Raw genomic sequence first — 17,974 nt, 5'->3', positions numbered from 1 at the left:
CGGTTTGGAACTCCGTGAAACCATTCCTGCACGCCAAGCTGAAACAGCAAAACACAAAAAGCTAAGAAACAGGTTTTTTTTTCACGGGGTAGCTAACCTGAAAGTTTGAAGCAGTTTGGTGGTCGTTAAAGTGTTCACCGAGAACTCCTAACACGTATAGTGTAGCTTCACTTGCTTGGCGCTGCTTTTATTGGTAATTTCAGAGATGTTCCAGCCATTTCTAGCTTCATTTCTGGGCACAAGTAAGTAAAATCACTTTCAAAAATGCCAGATTCAGCTTCAGGGAGCAACAAGAACTTTGACTGGTCAGGGTGATTGAGCCTTTAAACTTTGCATAGTGTCACGCCTGCTGACACCATTTTTCCACTGTGAAAATAATTTTCCTAGACATAATTTTCAGTTCACTATCCCTCTTCATACAACTCTCGCCCACTTTTGCGGCCATTCTTGGTCAAATAGAGCTTTAAAAGTTCTAACGCTTTTTTTTTTTTTTACAAAGCATTGATTCACAGCTCCAAGCGAGCGAGAGACCCTGCTTAGTTATTCCATTGATTGCCGTCTGCTCAAACATGCTTCAGAAATCTGTGTCTTCTTTTCCCATACAGTGGTTCTGTATTGCACTGATCGGCATTTTTTTATGGCACATGTTAATGAGCTAGGACAAGTGCTCACCTTTGTTATATCGAAGAAGGTGCAAAATCTGTCCCCAAGACACACCATGAGTGATATTAGGCATGTGCCTTGCTGTGATAACAGATCCGCTGCATTCTTAATTATCTTACTTTCTTCCTTTTATTGTCATTCAAGAAAGCATCTGATCTAAGATATTGTCACGGGGGTGAGAGAATGAATGAAATAAATATATTTACAAAATATACAGGGAGAGTCAGAGGCAGCTGCAGCCAAGATGGAAGAACAGCAGCAACAATATCACGAGCACAGTCGCTTTCATCGTCTTCGTCGTCTATGATGCTCTTTCGTTGCCGATGTCGTGTAACATATAACCCACCGTTGCTGGCAGCGCCGTCTTGGCCCCTAAAGGAGAGTAAGATCATACGCGGATATGTATGGTTTGAGGCGGCTCACGTGGACGGCGTCAGTAGCGGGTGCAGACGACGATGACTGACTGTCCAACGGAGCAATCTCGTATGTGACATCGGTAAGCCGGCGTAAAACTTTGTAAGGCCCCGAGTAGCGAGACAGGAGCTTCAAAGAGAGGCCAACGTGGCGGCATGGTGTCCAGAGGAGAACCAATGAACCTGGAGAGTAGGAAACTACTCTGTGATGGCTATCGTAGCGGGCCTTCCGAGAGAACTGCGAGCCAAGAAGAGGTTCCCGTGCGATTTGGCGGGCCACTTGAGCCCGAGCAGTGGCATCCTGGGCGTACTCTGTAACCGTTTGCGTAGTTGATGGGAGAAGAGTCTCGAAGGGTAACGCTGGATGGCGTACGAACAATAAATAGAAGGGGGAGAAGCCAGCGGTGTCGTAGAATGACGAATTGTACGCGAATGTCACATAAGGCAAAGTACTATCCCAATCAAGGTGATCCTTGGAAACGTACATAGAGAGCATTGTTGTCAATGTTCGATTTAGGCACTCGGTAAGACCATTTGTTTGTAGGTGATGGGCCGTAGTGAGCTTGTGATGCGTCGAACACGAGCGAAGGATGTCACTTACTACTTTTGAAAGAAATGAGCGACCACGATCAGTCAGCAGCTGTCGAGGAGCGCCATGGTGAAGAATTACGCCATGAAGCAAGAACTCCGCGACGTCAGTGGCACGGCTTGTCGGTAGCGCTCGTGTGATAGCGTATCTTGTGGCGTAATCAGTGGCTACGGCTATCCACTTGTTTTCAGTGAAAGAAGTAGGAAATGGTCCAACGAGATCAAGACCGAGGCGGTAGAAGGGAACGGTGGGTATGTCTATTGGTTGGAGCGGACCAGCTGGTGGCAACGTGGAATGTTTGAAGTGCTAGCAGGACTCATATGGAGCAACGTATTGGCGCACAGAACGGTAAAGGCCTGGCCAGAAGAATCTACGTCGCACGCGATCGTACGTGCGCGTGACCCCGAGATGTCCCGCGGTTGGGGCGTCGTGAAGCTGTTCAAGTACAGCGAAACGGAGGTCGCAGGAAGTACGAGTAGTAGCTCTGGTCTTTCGGCGCTTGTGTTGCGTCGGTAAAGAATGCCATCGCGTAGAACTAATAAGTGTAGCGACAGGTATACGTGGGCGAAGCGTAGACTCTGCATGATAGACCGCAAGTGGACATCGCTGAGCTGCTCCTTGCGTATGTCAGTGAAAGCCGACATGGCGAAGACACAAGGGTCAGAATTATGTGCTGAAAGGTCAGGTGGGTCCACGGGTTGACGGGATAGACAGTCGGCATCCTGGTGCATTCAGCCAGATATGTATGCCACGTCGAAGCTGTATTCTTGTAGTTTTAAGGTCCAACGGCCAAGTCGTCCTGTTGGATCTTTAAGGGACGACAGCCAGCACAAGGCACGGTGATCTGTAATTACCGAAAAGGTGCGGCCATACAAGTATGGTCGAAATTTTCCAACTGCCCAGACTAGTGCGAGGCACTCACGCTCTGTTATGGAAAACTTGCTCTCCGAAGGAGAAAGGAGGCGACTGGAATAAGCAATGACGCGATCCAGTCCTCGTTGCCGCAGGGCGAGAACAGCACCAATTCCATGTCCGCTGGCATCAGTACGAACTTCAGTATGGGCTGTTGGGTCGAAATGAGCCAAGATGGGTGGGGAAGTAAGCAATGTTGTCAGGGTGCTGAAGGCAGTTGCTTTGTCAGTACCCCAATAAAAAGGCATGTCCTTCTTCAGTAGCTCCGTAAGTGGTCGGGCAATGTCAGCGAATTTCTTCACGAAATGTCGAAGTAAGAACAAAGGCCGATAAAACTCCGTACATCTTTTGCGGAACGTGGTATGGGAAAATCTATGACAACTCGAATTTTGTCAAGATCAGGTTGCACGCCTTGGGCACTGACAAGGTGGCCCAGTACAGTGATTTCCCGACGACCAAAGCGACATTTGGAAGAGTTGAGCTGAAGTCCTGCTCTCCGGAACACCTCAAGAACAGCCGTCAGGTGGCTAAGGTGGCTTTCAAGGTGAAAATACGATGACGTCATCGAGATAGCAAAGGCACGTGGTCCATTTGTATCCATGCAGGAGAGAGTCTATCATCCTTTCAAATGTAGCTGGCGCATTACACAATCCGAATGGCATAACCTTGAACTGGAAAAGTCCATCCGGTGTGATGAATGCGGTTTTCTCACGGTCTCGATGATCGACAGAAATCTGCCAGTATCCTGATCGCAAGTCGATAGATGAAAAGTAGGCAGAACCATGTAGGCAGTCGAGAGCATCGTCAATCCGCGGCAGTGGATAAACGTCCTTACGTGTTAGTTTGTTTAAGTGGCGCTAGTCTACACAGAAGCGCCAGCTGCCATCCTTCTTCCTGACTAGCATGACCGGCGATGCCCATGGACTGCAGGAAGGTTCAATGACGTCTTTTATGAGCATTGCTTCAACTTCGTGCTGCATAACTTGTCGCTCAGCATTAGACACGCGATAAGGACGTCGTCGGATGGGGCTGGCATCTCCAGTGTTAATCCTATGAGTTACAAAGGATGTCTGATCCAAAGGGCGGTCATCAAAATCAAAGATGTCACGGTAGGATTTCAGCAGGTGTCGGATGTCAGCTATCTGTGCTGGAAGAAGGTCCGGAGCGATCATCTTGTCGATGGTGGCCTCCGTTGCGCTCTTCGAAGATGAAAACAGAGCAAAGGACGATGAAGATTCGGCAACGAACGCCGAAATGGCAGCATCTATAGAAAAAACTTTTGACAAAATCATATCATCTGGGATAACAGATCTCAGATTCACGTAAGTAATGGCTTGAGGTGCTAGGCGAACGTGATCTGCAGAACACAGACGGGGTTAAGCTGGTGTTGGGTCGTCATGGTAACACGGTAAATCAAGTTCAAGCATGCCGGTTCCACAATCAATAAGGGCAGAGTGGGCGGATAAAAAGTCCATGCCGAGGATAAGTTCATGGGAACATTTCTCGAGCACAGCAAATAGCACTGTCGTGGAGCGATCAGCCACACTTATACGCGCGAAGCACATTCCAAGCACAGGAAACGTGCCGCCGTCGGCGACCTGGATGAGTGGCACTGTGGGTGGCGTTAAAACTTTCCTAAGGCGGCAACGAAGATCTGAATGCATCACTGATATGTGAGCCCCTGTGTCCACAAGTGCAACAACGGGTGTGTCATCTACTTCAATGTCAATAAGGTTGCATCGAGTCGACAGCATGGTCAGAGGATTTGGCGGGCAAGTGGTCGATCCAGCATCACCTCTGGGAGCTGCATCATCTAGTTTTCCCGCGGCAGGTGGTCAGTCGGCAACGTTGGTCCGCGAAATTGGGGCTAGCGAGACGATGGGTGACGGGAGAGCGGTGAACGGGACTGGTGAGCATGCGGAGATGGAGAGCGACGACGATGTGGCGGCATAAAAGGAACGTCTTCACTGGTGGCCTGAGGTGACTCCCGGTAAGTTTGAAAGCGTCCATGATTCCTCTCTGGCCGATGCGGGTACCCATAGGATGCCTGACGCCAATACCACCGAGTGTTACAATGGCGGGCCACGTGTCCGATACGGTGGCAGTTGAAACAAATCGGGCGATCGTCAGCAGTTCTCCACTCAGCTGGATTGCGAGGGCGCGCCGGAAGGTTTTGGCTTTGGGCATAAGAAACAGGGGGTCGACGACGGTTGATCGGCTGAGATGGAGCTGTAGTGCCCTCGGAGGCCAGTCCAGCATTGGAAAGCTCTTGTCGCAAAATGGCATGTACCAGTGGCACCATCTGAGGGCTAGAGTCACAGGCATGGGAGCACGTGGACGCAGGAGACAGAGCTTCAAGTTCACGTCTGATGATCTTGGTCACGTGCTCTGCAGTAAACGGCATCTGTAGCGCAGGCCTGTCTTCGCACGACCAGATTGCTGCTGTGTTTGGTAGTCGGGTGAAATCATGGGCGATACGTCGACTTTTTGCGGCCTCAAAACGGTGGCACTCCTTGATGATGACATCGACCGTGTTGCAGTTCTTGCACATGAGAAGGTTGAATGCATCATCTGCAATGCCTTTCAATATGTGAGCTACTTTTTCGGTTTCTGCCATATCGTTGTCCGTTTTTCGGCAAAGGGCAAGCACGTCCTGTATGTAAGTCACGTAGGACTCTGATGACGTTTGCGCACGAGATGCCAACTCCTTCTTGGCCGCTGCCTTTCTGCCCACAGACTTGCCGAAAAGGGCGCGCATCTTTTCTTTGCACGCATCCCAGCTTCCAATTTCATCTTCGTGGTTCTCGAACCACACTTTTGCTGTTCCTTTCAAGTAGAACAGGATATTGGCCAACATAAGAGTTTCATCCCAGCGGTAATTCCTACTTGTACGTTCGTACAACGGCAACCATTCTTCGATGTCGACATCATCCGTGCCACAAAACGTGCCAGGATCTTTTAGCTGCGGAAGGACAACAGTTGTTGTTGTAGTCGCCTCGGCGGGAGCCGGTCCCTGGTTTGCCATGGTGGAAAAATCCAAGTGTTGGCCACTGCGGAGCTCCGTTATATTGTGTTGTACCCCACACCACCACCAAATGTCACGGGGGTGAGAGAATGAATGAAATAAATATATTTACAAAATATACAGGGAGAGTCAGAGGCAGCTGCAGCCAAGATGGAAGTACAGCAGCAACAACAACACGAGCACGGTCGCTTTCATCGTCTTCGTCGTCTATGATGCTCTTTCGTTGCCAATGTCGTGTAACAATATAAATAAAAATTCTGGCTCTAAGATGCTCTGCTACACATGCTTCTTTTTATTTTAGTAAACCATGATGACTGAAAGTTTTCATAGCTGAATCCAGTTGCACAGAACAATCGGTCAGTAGCAGATGCAGCAGACAACCCTGAGGTTTTACTTGGGTGCTGTAAGAAACCACAGGTGCACGCGCTCTTCTACCACAGGGGAAAACAATAGTTCCGTATGTCACCACGAAAGTCGCTGTGTGCACGTTCATCGACGTCCTCTCCCAGGGTGACATTATTGCAGCCCATGCTTGTGCTGACCCGGCGTTTTTCTTCCCACATTTCTTGCTTTGTGGTGAAAGCTCGGATGTTGATGAGCAAGTGGCATCTCGAACATGTGCACCGTGAAACAATGCTGACAGGATCAAAATAGGCTTTTCTCTTTCCTTGTTTTTGCTTAATGTAAGTTCATGCACTCAAAGAACACAGAAGTTTATTTCAATGCATAATTGTTTTTTGGTCATAGAGGGCTGTTTTACAATTTATCTTGCTGTTGCTCACGAATAACCCATGTCAAGTCAAGTTAAGTCAAGTTTATTAAATAGTTCAGTTGAGTTACATGGTTAGCGTTATTACAGCAGGAGGTCCCAAAGTTTCAGAGAAACTGACAGGGGGACCTCCTATAGCTACATGGATGGGGTAATTACAAAAAATACAGCAATAGTATATGGACTTGTGAGTAATAATGAATAATCTTGATTTACAATAAAAATACGATCAATACGCAACATAATGGTAATACTCACTATTGAAAAATAACAAGGAAATAGTCAAAAGCAAGTAAAGACAAAAAACAATATTAATGAACTCTACGTGACAAATGCAACACGTTTCATTATCAGTGTTATCAATTATACAAAGGCAAATTGAAGTAGTAAAATAGCACAGAACTGTGGAGGGCTATTAACAGTTAATTACACAAATTGGATGAGTTGATTAATTCCTGAACGTAATATTTCTTACTGCACGAAGTGAAAATATGGATGTTATGCGATGATTTCAATTCGAAAGTCAATAAATTCCAAATGGCTATACTAGTAAATAAGGTTGAGAACTTGCTGTAGTTTGTCCTTACGGCCGGCAAAAGAAGATTATTGCACTGGGAAAACCGGGTGATGTTACCATTAGTTAAGTGACGATGATCAATGCATGCAATAAAAATGTCATGCGTGATGAGTCTAAAGGCGACAATGGACATTCTATGACAAAATACTTGTCTCAATGGGAGTATGTTAAGCTGTGGAAACAACGAGCTGCAGGAGAAGTAAAATGGGCTGAGAGTCATTAATCTAACTGCTTGATTCTGAAGTCGCTGCAAACGTTCGATGTGCGTGAGATATGTGTTAGCCCAAGATGATACGCAATACGAAATATGGCTATCAATATAAGCAAAATACAAAGTACGTATGATGTGAGGCAGAAAATAAGTTTGTGTCTTGATGATAACGTGAATACCAAATGCAATCTTTTTAACGAGTGATGCTGCATGTTTATGAAATTTTAGTTCGCTATCTAAGATGACGCCAAGAAAACGCGCTTCACTGGAAATGTTTATGACGGTATTACCAATGTGAAGGGAAGGTTGTATGTCAAGTGAAATGCACGGGGAATGGAACAACATAAACACGGTTTTAGTAGCATTGATCTGAAGATAATTAGCCTGGCACCATAAAGTTATGTTATGTAAATCTGTGTTTAGGTCAGACTGGAATGAAGAAACTGATTTAGATAACTGAAAGATGGTTGTGTCGTCGGTGTAAAGTATGCACTTGGTTTTTGTAAGAATGGTAGGTAGATCATTAATAAACATCAAAAATAAAAGTGGGCCTAAAATTAATCCCTGTGGAACACCAACGTTGATTAACTTGGGCATTAAAAGATGGCCATTAACATGAACCATTTGAGACCGGTTACTGAGGTAGCTCTTAATAAAACTTAGTGGCGGACCACACATACCAAATGATTCGAGTTTAACAAGTAGAATGTGACGATTTATAGTGTCAAAAGCCTTCGTCAAATCGATAAACACAGATCCCACAAGTAACCCTCTATGAATAGCTTGTTTAATTCCCTCCGTTAAGGTAATTAGTGCCAGCTCAGTTGAATATCCTTGACGGAATCCGAATTGTTGTGGAGATAAAAGGCTAAATTTTTTCAGATAACGCATTAATCTAATGTGGAATAACTTTTCAACTACCTTCCCGAAGAAAGGCAGGATACAGATTGGCCTATAATTCTGTACAAAAGTATTATCACCCTTCTTAAAAACTGGAACTATTTTACCAGCCTTAAGGCAGCTCGGAAACACACCCGCTGAAAACAGCTTGTTAATAATTACTGCCAAAGGTGGTGATACTAAGTTCGAAACTAGCTTTACTTTAAAAGAATCAATATTATCTATATGCGTGTGCAAACACACAGAATTTTTTCTCACTTCACGGTCACTCACAAAAATTTAGGCAATTTTTCTAGATTTCTCTAAAGAATTTATTTTAGAGAATAAACAAAATACAAGTTTTCAAAACTCATTCTGTGAAAAGAATTCATTCTCAAGGGGTTAAAGGGATGGTGTTTTTTAAAAGAGATTGCACACAAGTGCTGCTCATAGTTTTTCGCCATCATGAGCTTGCTATATTCAGCCAGCAACCATGCAGACATGCTCGCTAGGTGTGCTCTTCAATTCTTCTGACCCTAATCAAGACCAATCTTTGAGAAATGGCAAATGAGTAGGGTCGGGCTGAGCCCGCTGCAAGCAGTGCACTGACCAGATGCGCTGGCTTCGTTCGTGCAGGGTGGTTGCCTGCGATTGGGCTTCCTGCAGCTGGGCCTCCAACTCGTGTTCCCGCTCGGCCAGCCGCTGCGACCGCTGCTTCTCAAGGGCCAGTTGCTCCTGCAGGCGCTCCACCTGCACACAGGGCTCACTCAATCAAGGAAACTGTGGTTAGAACAAAAGCTGACATTTTGTAAAGAATTTAAATTAAAAAATCTTTATTTCAGTTTACAAGAAACGCTGCATACCGACGAAATTGGGCTAAAGATGAGTCAATAGGCATCGGGTAGCCATCATGCGGCAACAGCTGTGTCACTCCCGAAAAGTGCATCAAACGGCGGGGCAGCATTGGCATGTAAAGCAGAGAACATAGAAAAAGCTCCGCTACTTTTGGCATTATATTTGAGGAGTAGTGGCAGTGTTTCTTCTTGAACAATCTGAAGCTGCGTGTTGTTGAGTTTGTTGCCCAAAGCAAAGAGAAGCAGCAGCAACATTTTTTTACCAATACACGAAGCGTTCTACTGTTGGACATGTATTTAAAAACAGGGTTCGTCATCTGGCTTCTGGAAGACTCCCGTGCAGTCGCTTGTGGCTGCTTCAGCATTTAATGGTTGCCAAGTCAGCTAGAAAGGACGACACAGGTCCCTTTAATTAATCACACTAAGGAGCGCCACAGATACATAGAACGATTACACTTCTTTGCATTTTGCAGTGCCTTTGGGCGTTTAAGTTTGGAGGCAGACTAGATGGGGCATGATGCATCCTCCTTTTTAAGGGCTGCGATTGAAACAGGCCAGATTAGGGAAATACTGTAAAACAAACATCTTCGCATTTTTAGTACCAAACTTGTTGCTCCTCCCTGTTATTTGTAGGAGTCCTGGCGGCGAGGCCAGTAATGAGACAGCAAATGCACCAATGGTGATGCCAGTTAAATTACGCTGCTGCTTTCAAATCTTGGCGAGCTGGCATACACATTTTGGTGTGTCTGCTCAAAAAAAAACTGCAATTGCTGAAGCAGGTCATGGCATCACGGATTATATAGGTGATAACACTGCGAACTGGGTTCCCAGTACACCCTGCAGACGAAGGTCAATGTTACAAGCAAAGATGCAGTACAGTTAAACCTGGATATAACGAACTTGATAAATTCAGGAAAAAAGTTTGTTATAAAGAAGTTCATTATATGCAGGTTCGATACCCAAAATTGAAAAATAAACACACAAATTAAACAAAAAGGGAACTAAAGGCAGAGCTAACCCAAAACACTTATTCAACTGTAAAAAACCACGTTATTATTTCAACAGCAATTGTGTGGACACTTTAGCGGGTCTTTGCTGTCGCTGCCATGTTCCGTAACAAGTACAAACTGATAACATGTCTGTGCGCATTGCAACTGTTACGAGGTGGTAAAACAGAACGAGCGCTGCAGAAACAGATATCAAAGGAGCCCGCATACGATAAAATCCCCCGCGTGTTAGAACTGCAACAAATACTCAAACCGAAAGGAAAGCACCCATCTTGAACGTGCACGAAAAAGTGTGAGGGGGGGGGGGGGGGGTGTCGCTCGAGTAGCCACGGTGAACAATGATTTTAAGAGTGAGGTGGTGATTGCTCGCACGAGTGCTATCTCAGCATGTATAAAAGAGCACTTCTCCCTGGAGCGGCCATATTTGCTTATAGCAGCGTTTTGTAGAAGTTTTGCGATATCGGATTCAAAAGAGCTGGCTGCCAGCCCTACTCCGTATAACATACAATGTGTTGTTATCGTATTCATTGCATTACATTCAATGCGTCGTTGTGTTGTTGCACAGCTAATCCACTAATCCCAAAGGCTCTGATCCCACAAACTTGCGGCGCAGCGATAGAAGCACGTGACGAGTCAACCTCTAAAGCTCTGTCGTTCTCACTGTGGTCTCAAAGAGTTTCCATCAGCATGTAATCCGACATCCCCTCGGTAGTGATGACACGGTTGTTCGTATATAAAAGAAAAGAAAACGCAACTCCGAATATCGTTGGGGGCCACACTATGCATGCGCAGTGAAACCATGCACGCGTGCACAGCGTCAAAAATAAAGAGCGAATGAAACTGAATCCGCGGCAAACTATTCGATAAAGCGCACTTCCTATGAATCAAAAAAGAATCATTGGCATTAGCCTTGTTACAATTTCAAAAAAGTACTGTGCATGTTAAATTAGTCACGGCAAATATGCACATATTGCTTTATGATATGTGATATATACTATTCAAATTTTATTTAAAAATATTTGACCAAAACACTACTTATTTCGAACCTATTATTCACAATCAGCACAAGACTCGTAAAAACAGTATGTACAAGTAAGACATAACTACACAGTAAGAAAAACGCCGATTGTGTTTGACTGTTTTTTTATCGTCTTCTCATTCACTCCTCCGCTCAGGCGTGCGGAGAGGAAAGGAATGTCTATGCGCGTAGCTGTCTGACACTCTACTAGAATCCTGCATGCCAACTGCAAGTGAAGTTGCCAAGTGCCCACTATGCCATCACAGTGCAAATCAGCAATTCACTACGCAGCATCCGTAAGGGCATATGCGCCGCTGCATACTTTGTTGATGCTGCTGCTGAAGATAATAGCCAAATTACTTCGTAACTGGTGGGCCCCCTCGTTGCACAGTCTACACGGTGCGACACCTTGTGCAATGCTATTTACTCCGCACACTACATGATGCCTGTCTAGTGGTTTTTTTTTTTTTTCTGAGGCTATTTCGAACGCTGACACGGCTCTGTGGTAGAACACGTATGTGCCACATAGAAGGCCTGGGTTCCAATCCCACTTGAACTAAACATTCTTTATTCTGTACTTATTTAAAGGAACACTAAAGAAAAATATTAAGTCGATGCTGGTTGCTGAAATAGCAGTCTAGTAACTTTGTAGTGTTACTTTTGTGGCAAAAAGTGCTTATTTGAAATAAAATGACATTTTAGAGGCCTGCATCGTGCTAGCACACTTCAAATTACCCGTCTCAAAGTGGAAACTTTCACATCACCGTTACCGTGCACAAAATTACCCGGCTTTACAGCGCAACCGCCGACACTAGTAGAAGCAGAGCGAAAGTTAAAGCGAGGTTAAAAGTAAAAAATTTAGAGTGTGAAAGCACATATTCTGCTATCCAAACAACCACCTTACTTTCGCCAAACAGTTTGAGAAAAATCTAGAAGTTTAGCCTTTCAAACCAGGTCAACGACCTTTGAACATACTATAAATATGGCATCAACCTGTTTCCATCGTTAAGGGAAGAAGCAATGTTGTGCGTCAATTGAACAGTACAATAGCCAGCACAAAAGCCGTACTGTAATGGTGAAAGTATATTGCGTGCATTTAGATATTCTACAATGTATTTGTCAATGCTATGCACGCAAAATTTACGGCTGGTAGAAAGCAAGAATATTGACCTCTAATTTGGTACTATTTGCTTATTTCTGGACTTAAATACGAGCACATTTGATAACTCCCACAGCTGAAGAACTGCTGTGGAAATTATTGATTTTTAAATAGTCACCAACCGACTTTTCGGACTCCAAAAATTGGGACGTGTTGGATATTTTGGACTTCAAAAGTGCCCCGTCAGGGTTCCCATAGGACTAATGCATTTTTTGGACCATAATTTCGGATGAATTCGCCCCCTAAAGTTGGATTTTTCGGAATAAATCGCTTGTTTTGAGCCACGCCAGGAACCTGTACAAACGCAGCCATTTTAGATTTTCTATCGGCTTGACTAAGCTTAGTGGCTTAATTTTAAAATGGCTTTCCTGACTCCGAAATTGGAAAGCAAACGTCATATTTCAAGTTTCGGAGGCAAGCTCTGCTTTAAAAAACGCAGCATGGGATTATTTTCTCGTCTTCGGTCAGCCCTAGTGGTCAGCCCTGTCATCATCGCAGCGTACAGGGAGGAGGCAGAACTCTGCAGTAGTAATACAATGCTCTAGATATTTTACTGTAGTAGTGGAGTGAATGTGCCTGCTCATGCAGACTTCACTCGTGTGGACGATGAAATTTCATGCACGGAGCCCACAGACGAAGAAATTCTTCCCCAGGTTGTGTCGCAGCCGGAGAGCGGTTCGGATGATGATGACAATGATCGCCCGCAGCTTTTGGCAATGGAGATCGCCACCGCGGTGAGGCTTTTGTCGAGCATTTACAGTGACTATGTCACCTTGGCGCAAATATGGGCGGACCAAATTGCTTCCAAGCGTAGTATGAGGCAAGGCAGAATGATGGACATTTTAAAGCCTGCCTGATCAATAAAATTCATAATTCTGACAAAAACAAATTTTTAGGACTGTTCAATTTTTCAGACTTTTCTTTGGTCCCTGACAGGTCCGAAAAATCGGTCAGCGACTGTATTACAATATAGATAGTCAGCACACCAATCTAAATACCACTTTAAAAACATACTTCGGCCAGACCATTTCGAAACCTCAATATCTAGAGTAAAGGGTCCAGAGACGCCTAAAGCAAGATTAAAACGAGCAGGTAGCTTGCTGCACACGAAACATGAAGAAGTGATGCCGTTATCAGTAGAAAACAGATTTGAAGTAATTATTAAATACTTTGCCATTGCTTCAGGATTTGGGGAGGAATGGCCATCAAGAATAAACAATGAAAGCATAGACAATGCAGCATTCATTTATTTCTAGAACCTGGATGGATATTTTTTTCACAAATGTAGCAAAGGCATTGCTAAAGTAGTAGTTCTTAGATATTTTTCATTTCAGCATCTAATTTACTTTTCAATGCATTAAATGAAGAACCATTATCATTACACTTATAATGACGAGTAAACGCTTTATGCAATGAGTGAGATGAATTATGTCTTCATGATACCATAGGTGCCTTGGGTTCCATTTATTATATAACAAGGCACATACTTGCATTCCCGCACAATGGCACAAGTCTTAAGAAGGAGCGCATCTACATTGCAAACTTCGCTTCAACATTCAAATTCCTCAAAAAATTAGGCTGAAGTGTCTAGTATGGAAATGTTATTAACATTAAGAATGCTCAGCACACTTTTGATCTGAGGTCTTTGAGGAGAACACGCTAAGTTTGAGGTGACATTAACATTTTTATGGTCATAAAACCCTTTTACGACTTGACATTTTACACCGAGCGATGGCAGCACGCAGCCTCATAATGAAATTAGGCTCCAGCTATAATTCTTTTATATGTGAAGCATTTCTTAGCGAACTTCGGTGATTGCAAGCATACCTACCCGTCCATCCATACGCCCGCCCGCCCGCCGCTTGCCCACCCACTCGTTTGTCCGTATCACGAGCATAACTGACTAGTCATAACATAATAATAATAATAATAATAATAATAATAATAATAATAATAATAATAATAATAATAATAATAATAATAATAATAATAATAATGTTTATTTTTCATCAATAGTTTGATGAAGGACAGCTACAGGTAAAAGCTGCACTCCAAAAGAGGCAGCTTGACAAAGACCCACAGCAATCTCTTAGCATGACAGCTATGGGAAACAATCAGCAATGTGAAGTCAATAGCAATAACAACAACACCAAATAGATAAATAAATAAAAAATAAACAAAAATATAAAAATCAAGTCCGAATTCCAAAAATAAAAATAGCAATCATGATAATGCAGCAACTGCAAAGAAATCTTAAAAACTAAACATGTGTATATCGCGCAACCGAATCTGTGTACAGTGTAAAAAATCTACGCCAGCTTTCAGATATTTATTAAGTAACATAGGGACAATGTAGGATAACTTATCTGTGGAGTAGTTTGTTCTCGAAGTTTTTATTTTCCATGTTTCTTATTTCGTGTTTAAAACAATGTAATATTTGGTTGCAATTTTGAGAGGTCATACAAAAAATGTCTACTTTCTTTCAATTCACGCCTGATTGCCAATGCTAACTTAAAATTGTAGAGACAATGTACGGGTGGTATTCCAGCCTGTTGAAACAATTCACTTGTGTGAGCATCATACGGCAAGTTAAAAATGATTCTAATATACTTCTTTTGCATCAGGTACAGTTTTTGCAAGTTCGTGTAAGTTGTAGTCCTCCATACCAATAAACAATAGGTAAGATGTGAATAGAAAAGTGATTTATAAAGTAAGAGTTCTACCTTGTGTGGTAGAACAGTTTTGCCACTGTACACCATACCCAGTATGCGAGATAACTGACCCAGCACACTGTCGATGTGTTCGCTCCAAAGCATATTGCTCGAAAATGTAACTCCAAGAATTTTTATACTATTTACTGGCTCAATATAAGTATCGCCATACTTGAGATACTGTTTTCATTAACGGGCTTATTTTTAGGTCGGAATAGTACTGCCGTTGTTTTAATAGTGTTTATGTTTAAATTATTACACAATGACCAGAGCTTTAGTTTCACAAAAAACTGGTTCATTTTTTCCTCAAGCGCGATACTATTTTCAGCTGAAACAAACATGCTGACATCATCGGCATATAAGATGTATTTAGCATCTGGATAAATGCAAGTTAAATCATTTATATAGGCTATAAAACGAAGGGGCCCAAGGATGCTTCCCTGAGGTACACCCTTAGAAATAGGCTTCAGCTTTGAGAATTTTCTATTTCAACTGCCTGTTTGCGATATTTAAGGTAACTTTTTATTATGTCTAGTGCATGACCTCGAATTCCATAGCACTGCAACTTTTCAAACAACGTGGCATGCTGAATGTTGTTGAAGGCTTTACTAAAATCAACAAACATACCGAGAACAGCACGTTTGTTTTCAAGTTCAGATAATATGAACTCTTTTTGTTCTAATAATGCCATTTCCATAGATCGATGTTTCCTGGAACCAAACTGAGTTAGGGAAATCACGTTGTGCTTTTCTAAGAATTGGTACGGTTGACGGTGCATAAGCTTTTCTAACCCTTTCGAAAACACCGGAAGAATAGATATGGGTCTGTAGTTTTGAAAAGTTATAAAAAGTCTTAAAGCTGGAGAAGGGAAGATGAAGTGATGTATTTTATGCCCAGATTGCCCCCTCAGCTTAAAACAAGCGATACGGTAACGAGCTGCAATTATTGCATGGCGGCAGCGTGGTGTCTCTCGAAACTTCGGTTCTATCCCAAGAGACTCCAATTACCAACTTTCAGTGAATATAGAGGGCGCCACAAAAAAAACAAAATGGCTGCCGATGGAGTGATCCCCTGCCTGCACGGACCCTTTGTCACAGGTGTTCTCACTGCATGGTTGCCGCCGCTCTCGGCTAAGATAATTTTCTATGGCATTTAAATTTCAATGAGGGACGCAGCTCATGCTAGAGTGCATGAAGTGTGGGACACGCGGTATGATTTTTCACCGGATTTGACGTCCGACGTGCTCGTGTAGCAGCCAGTTTGGTAACGTTCTGTCACACTGCATTGCCGGATCGAGCATCCAGCGTGCGTCAAACTCAGCAGATTTTTGTCATCCACACGGTCCAGCAATCGCGCGGCCCTATATTAACAATGGTAAACAACACGACAGACAGGTGACGAGGGCCGCTTGTGCTACTGGTCGTTTCTTTACCACTCCAATCATTTCGACCGAGGGTGCTAGTTTCATGCCAGCGAAGATGGGTCACAATTGCTTTATTACACAAACTAAGGCTTAACCCAATAAACTTGTGCTCTAGTATGTCATGTACTCAAAACAGCACCGGCTTACGAGCTACGAGCAAGATTGGGAACCACGATGCTTGGGCATTTCGCAGGTAAACATGCGACACTGCAGGCCATCTCGCCCAACCTGCTTACTTTGCTTCGATCTTCCTATCAATTTTGTGAAGAAAACTGCTTGCGTATCTCGACGCAGGCATAAGACTGACAATATATATCACGTTGCTGAAATTTGACCACTCTAGACAGGCTTGCGCACAATCACGGATGACGGCGATGTCTCCCCAGCCGCTGCTCGCATGTCTCAGTTGCGGCGAGCTGTGTTCGAGTGTTTTTTGCTCGCGAAAGCATAGTTGTATTAACCGTGTTATTGTAGGCCCCCCTCCCCCCCCCCCCCCAAGAAAGCACGATGACTCAACTGTCAGTCTCGGGATCGATGATATTGATAGTTGCGACTTAACATCCTAAAACGAACACACGATTATAAGAGACGCCGTAGTGAAGGGATCCAGAAATTTTGACCACCTGCTATTCTTCAACGTGCATGAAAATCTAAGCACATAACATGGCCCTCAAGCATTTTCGCCTCCATCGAAAATGCGGCTGCCGCGTGGGGGATTCGATCCTGCCACCAGAGGCTCAGCAGTTTAGTGTCTTAGAGTACCGTGGAGAGTTTATTTGACACCGTCAAGTGCAGTGCTACCGAGTTCGGCAGGCTCGATTGCTGCCCATGGTGGCGGTATTTCGATAGGGCTAAATGGAAAAGAACAACCGTGGGCTTAAATTCAAGCGCACTTTAAGGAACCCCAAGTGGTGCAAATGAATCCCGAGGTCCCCGCTACTGCGTGTCTCATCATGTCGTGGTGTTGGTAAATAAAATCAGAACAATTCTGTTCCAACTCAGAAGTCATCTGATTTCAAGTGCTCGCTGGTAACCACAATATGTTGACAAGTTTCACGATGTATCCACGGTTTCGTCGGAGCGTTTCGGTCTCTAGCAACATTGAGCGTTTACCGGAAAACCACCCCAGGACACTTCTGGTTTTGCTTGTGTTCGCATAGTTTTAGCGTTTGTTGGTGGCCGCGGCTGCTTTTGTTTGGATGTATTATGCGGATAAAATTATTACGATGAAGCGCTGGCCACTCGAGCACAGCTGTATCAAGCCTGGATGAAGTCTACATGCCTAAATTAATTTTATATGCTAGTCAAAACATTCCGTTTTCCAACCGATGACGGTAGAAAGAGCGCCTGCATTGTAGCGATCCCGCGAGGAAACTGGATTCCCACGAAGAGCGCGTAGGTTTGTTCTGCACTTCATCAAAGGCAATATAAAGATCAGCACAGACTGATGGCACAGAGGCGATACTCAAAAGTCAAAGGTGCCCGGTTACTGGGAACACATCAAGCAGTCACTGTCGTGTTCCATCTGTGGCACATAAGTGTACCGACGCCTGCAATGGGCAGCAAAAGGTGAAAGATAACACTGAAAATCTGTCGCATAAGTGTTTATTTTTTATAGTATGAGTGATATCAAATATGTGCACAGTTCAAAACAACACGAAACACGAAGTACCTGCGCTTAACATGAATTGCCACACTGTGTATGTTGAGGTGTCCAGGTTTCGTTGTCGTTGCATTTGATTTTTTTTTTTTAAAGCAACGCCG

General features: G+C 43.9%; 1 protein-coding gene across 13 annotated transcripts in view; it reads right to left on the bottom strand.

Annotated features, from left to right (window-relative positions):
- LOC119178046 (uncharacterized) overlaps window positions 1-17,974 on the bottom strand; it is an 831,732-nt gene that overhangs the window by 188,684 nt on the left and 625,074 nt on the right. For all 13 annotated transcript variants that reach the window (XM_075869285.1, XM_075869292.1, XM_037429209.2 and 10 more), the window contains one exon: window positions 8,649-8,788. In XM_075869285.1, coding sequence (XP_075725400.1) covers window positions 8,649-8,788 — 140 coding nt within the window. The remainder of the gene's footprint in view (window positions 1-8,648; window positions 8,789-17,974) is intronic.

This window comes from Rhipicephalus microplus, chromosome 1, assembly GCF_043290135.1.
Source record: "Rhipicephalus microplus isolate Deutch F79 chromosome 1, USDA_Rmic, whole genome shotgun sequence".
Classification (NCBI taxonomy): domain Eukaryota; kingdom Metazoa; phylum Arthropoda; class Arachnida; order Ixodida; family Ixodidae; genus Rhipicephalus; species Rhipicephalus microplus.
The sequence above is the reverse complement of the archived record's forward strand: the minus strand, read 5'-3'. Positions and strand labels throughout refer to the sequence as shown.